This window comes from Athene cunicularia (genome assembly GCF_003259725.1).
Source record: "Athene cunicularia isolate RWA chromosome 4 unlocalized genomic scaffold, athCun1 chr4_part2, whole genome shotgun sequence".
In the NCBI taxonomy this organism is placed as follows: domain Eukaryota; kingdom Metazoa; phylum Chordata; class Aves; order Strigiformes; family Strigidae; genus Athene; species Athene cunicularia.
This window is the reverse complement of record NW_020799099.1, coordinates 33,123,594-33,127,133: the sequence shown is the minus strand read 5'-3', so window position 1 is coordinate 33,127,133 and position 3,540 is coordinate 33,123,594. Positions and strand designations below refer to the sequence as shown.

The 3,540-nt window shown below is 51.0% G+C and overlaps 1 protein-coding gene across 1 annotated transcript in view; it reads left to right on the top strand.

Moving 5' to 3' along the window:
* The window catches only part of HPSE (heparanase), a gene marked incomplete at its 5' end in the record, with an annotated part of 12,178 nt that extends 8,648 nt beyond the window's left edge, over window positions 1-3,530 (top strand). The window contains 3 exons of the mRNA XM_026847751.1: window positions 386-504; window positions 658-804; window positions 2,229-3,530. Of these exons, the coding sequence (XP_026703552.1) occupies window positions 386-504; window positions 658-804; window positions 2,229-2,388 (426 nt within the window). The remainder of the gene's footprint in view (window positions 1-385; window positions 505-657; window positions 805-2,228) is intronic.
* Window positions 3,531-3,540: the final 10 nt, after the last annotated feature.

Here is a 3,540-nt window from a genome sequence, read left to right as displayed (position 1 = left end):
TGGGGTGGGGGTGGGAGGGTAGAATCCTCGATGTACCTGGGCTTTCCTGTAGGAAGGGCCGCTCACCCCTGGGGGTTCAGCCCTGAGGTGCCCTGTACAAGGGAGTTTCCAGAATGCAAACACTCCTCAGGCCCAGAAAGAGCTCCGAGATTTGCATAGGAAGGGGAAAATGTTTACTTTGTAAACAAAGCTGTTCTGCAGCCTGGAGGTGGATTTTTTTTCTCTAGCTACCCTGTTTGTGGAGATCTAGATAGATGTGGTGAGAAACGTGGCAAACCAAAATAATGTAAGGACAAAAACCCCGGAATCTACCAGCAAAATGAATGGACTGTGTGGACTACCTGTCAGGTACACAAGTGCTTATGTGTGTTTTTGTGCCTCCCAGGACTACTGGCTCTCGCTGCTCTACAAGAGGCTGGTGGGTACCAAGGTGCTGCAGGTCCATCTAGCAGGAGCCGACAAGAGGAAGCTCCGCGTCTACCTCCACTGCACCAACACCCTCCAGTAAGCCTCCAGAAAGGGCAAAATATCCCAGAAACTGACCCAAAGGCCACCCCCAGGCCAACAAAAGCAATTTGGGTTGTCACGAGGACTCACATCTGTTTGTGACATGTCTTTCTCTCCTGATGCCCACCATCATCTTCTCTTGCCTTGCAGCCCAAAGTACAGAGAAGGGGACGTGACCCTGTTTGCTTTAAACCTCTACAATGTTACCCAATGTTTGCAGTTACCAATTTACTTATCAAGCAAGCACGTGGATCAGTACCTCTTGCTGCCTCATGGCAAAGAGAATATACTTTCCAGGTAAGCGTGCAACCCCTCCTGTCTCTGTAGAAAGGATTCTGAGTAGAGTTAGGAGGTGTCTAGAACCTCACCTCGTTCAGTCTTCAAGGTGGTGTTTGGGGTGTGGGGATTGTGTTCAGTCAGCTGGGGTGATTCGTGGAAAAAATGCTCTACAACTCGAATAGAGACACGCAGCAGGGATGTTTACTCCGGTGCCGGGGTGCAAGGGGATCTCTCCACAAAGCTTGCACCCCCACGGCACATTTTACATGGATATCCATATTCACTGGGTTACATCACACAAACATCCATGTGCAGGAGTAAGGCCGGGTTAGTTAGAAAGGCTGATGTCAGCAGTTTGTGTCATCTTTGCACCTGCCCATTGCCTTCTGGGGGGCGTCTCCGGGGGGCTTTGGGAGGAAAGCTCATAGTCTTTCTCACCTTGTTTTTTTACCCGGAGCATGTGCAGATTCTCTTGGCCAGTTTCTTGCATAACAAGAGTGTTTTTCAGACAGTTTATCTAAGGGAACCAATAGAACTTCTACCATTCGTATATGGCTATCTTTACTCATTACCAACACTCCAACTGGTTAGAGCCACCTGTTCCTCAAGGACAAAACCATAATATTTTGCTGAACATTGTAGTCCTTGGTAGATTTTCACATGAACTGCTTTGTTTTGATGGACACAGTAGTCCTGGGCAAAATTCCACAGAACAGTCTGGGCAAGCAGGATTCTTAGCAGTGTTAAAAAATACTATAAGTAATACTGTAACTTGCTATAAGTAAGTAAATAAGTTTCTGAGCAGTTTTCTATAAGTAAATAAATCTCCAAACAAGTCATCATTTCTCTGTATCAGGGGCGGGGTGTGTGTGTGTGTGTGTTAGGTAAGGGTCTGACTTCTGTTCAATCAGGCTGCTGAAAGCTTGCTAAGGTATGAGGACACTTGTTAATGGGGGAGCTTTTTCCTAGCAGGCCTCAGGGCTCTGCACCAGCTGCTAGTCCTTTTTCTTGGCCCAAGCACAGTTCTCTCGCTTTCCCAAGTGCCTGGCTTACAGCACTGTTCAGGCTCTCTATGGTTTCTGTGGTTGTCACCACTAATGCCTTGGCACAGGAAGGATCTGCTCTGTGGGCATAGAAGACATCGTAATATTTGCAGGAGCAAAACCAATTAACATTTGTCCTTTTCAAAGCCTGTTGTGCTGTTAACCTCACTAGATGAGTAAGAAACATGTGCTGTTCAACTTGTCTGTGCCATGACTCTGAGGAGTCCTTGCAGAGGGAGCGCAGCAGATGCTCTGTGTGTGCACACACCTAAACCCTCGAGGGAAGTTTAATTTGGCTTTGGGATGGGTTTATGTTTACACTTGGGTCCAGAGCTGTTTGTGCTTGGCGGCAAACAGAGCACAGCTGCCCAGGCAGGCAGTCTCTCTGTACCTCTCCAGGTCTATTGAGCTGAATGGCCGTGTGCTACGGATGGTGGATGAGAAAACCCTGCCAGAGCTTATCGAAAAACCCCTCGGACCCGGCAGTGTACTCGGCCTTCCAGCCTTCTCTTACGGCTTTTATGTTATCAGAAATGCCAAAGCTATTGCCTGCATTTAAGTGGTTAACAGACACAGAGGATAAATTTAAAGCACTTGGCTAGTAGGGAAGTTTAATCCTAGAAATTAACATTTCTACCGTGAGATTCAATTCTGGTGAGGGATGCAAATGTGGTAGCGCTGGCACAACCTGTGGGCTGGGGAAGACACAGAATCAGAGGTGGGTTTGGGTTGGAAGGCACCTTAAAGATCATCTAGTTCCAACCCCCATGTTTTTTACATGCTTGCATAAGACCAAAAAGAAGTCCCCCACAGGACAGGCTCCCCTCAGCGCCCCCAGCACAGGCTCCCCTCTGCCCTCCAGGACAGGACAAGGTCCCCTCAGTGGGTGCAGCCAGGGCTGGGGGGGGCCATCGCTGCTCCACTGCCCTCCCTGCACCCCCTGGCCCCTGTAGCAGGCTGCCTTTCCCCCGGCTTCACGCAGGGCCGTGCCACACGGTGCCCTTCCCCGCCAGCCCTTGCCATGAAGGATGCTCGTTAAGCTCTGGCGGGGGAATTACCCAGGTAGAGCAAGCCCAGCCGGGGCCTGGTTTTGCTCTTGGTCCAGCCTGCATCGCTGTGCTTGAGCACCGGGTCCTTCTCCATGTGTGGAGCCGCATAAGCTCTGCCAGCTGGTAACCGCAGCCTCCCCTCTCCTCATTTTCTCAGGGCTGTCTCCCTGAAAGCCTGCCTTCAGAAAGGACGAGCGGGGTTTTTCTTTTAGCTGTAGGACTGTGATTTTTGCCTGCACCACGGGGGGAAGCCCAAGGAGGAGTTGTGGTTGCTGAGGGCATCTCGGGGTGGAAAGCAGGGACACGCAAAGCAGAGTGAGGTCGGGGTGCCTGCAGGGGAACATGCCTTGCTGAGAAACCAGCTCCTCCGTGGGATTTGGGGCAGCGCCACCCATTTTTCCTAAGCTGGGAGAGTTCAGTCACAAGCTGGAGCTGTGGCCACGTGCTTTCCAAAGGCGAGTTTTTGACACACCAAGTGCAGGCTGTTCCTGCAGGGTGGGCTACCTCAGCCCTCTCACTCGCTCAGGGGTCTCTTGTCCTCGAGGAAACTGGAAACAGGCTCTCTTGTCCCCTGAGCAAACCACCCACCCCTTGACAATCAGAAGGACATCAGTGGCCTTAGAGCTTCCTGGGGACAAACCTGCCCAGGCAGGCTGACATCC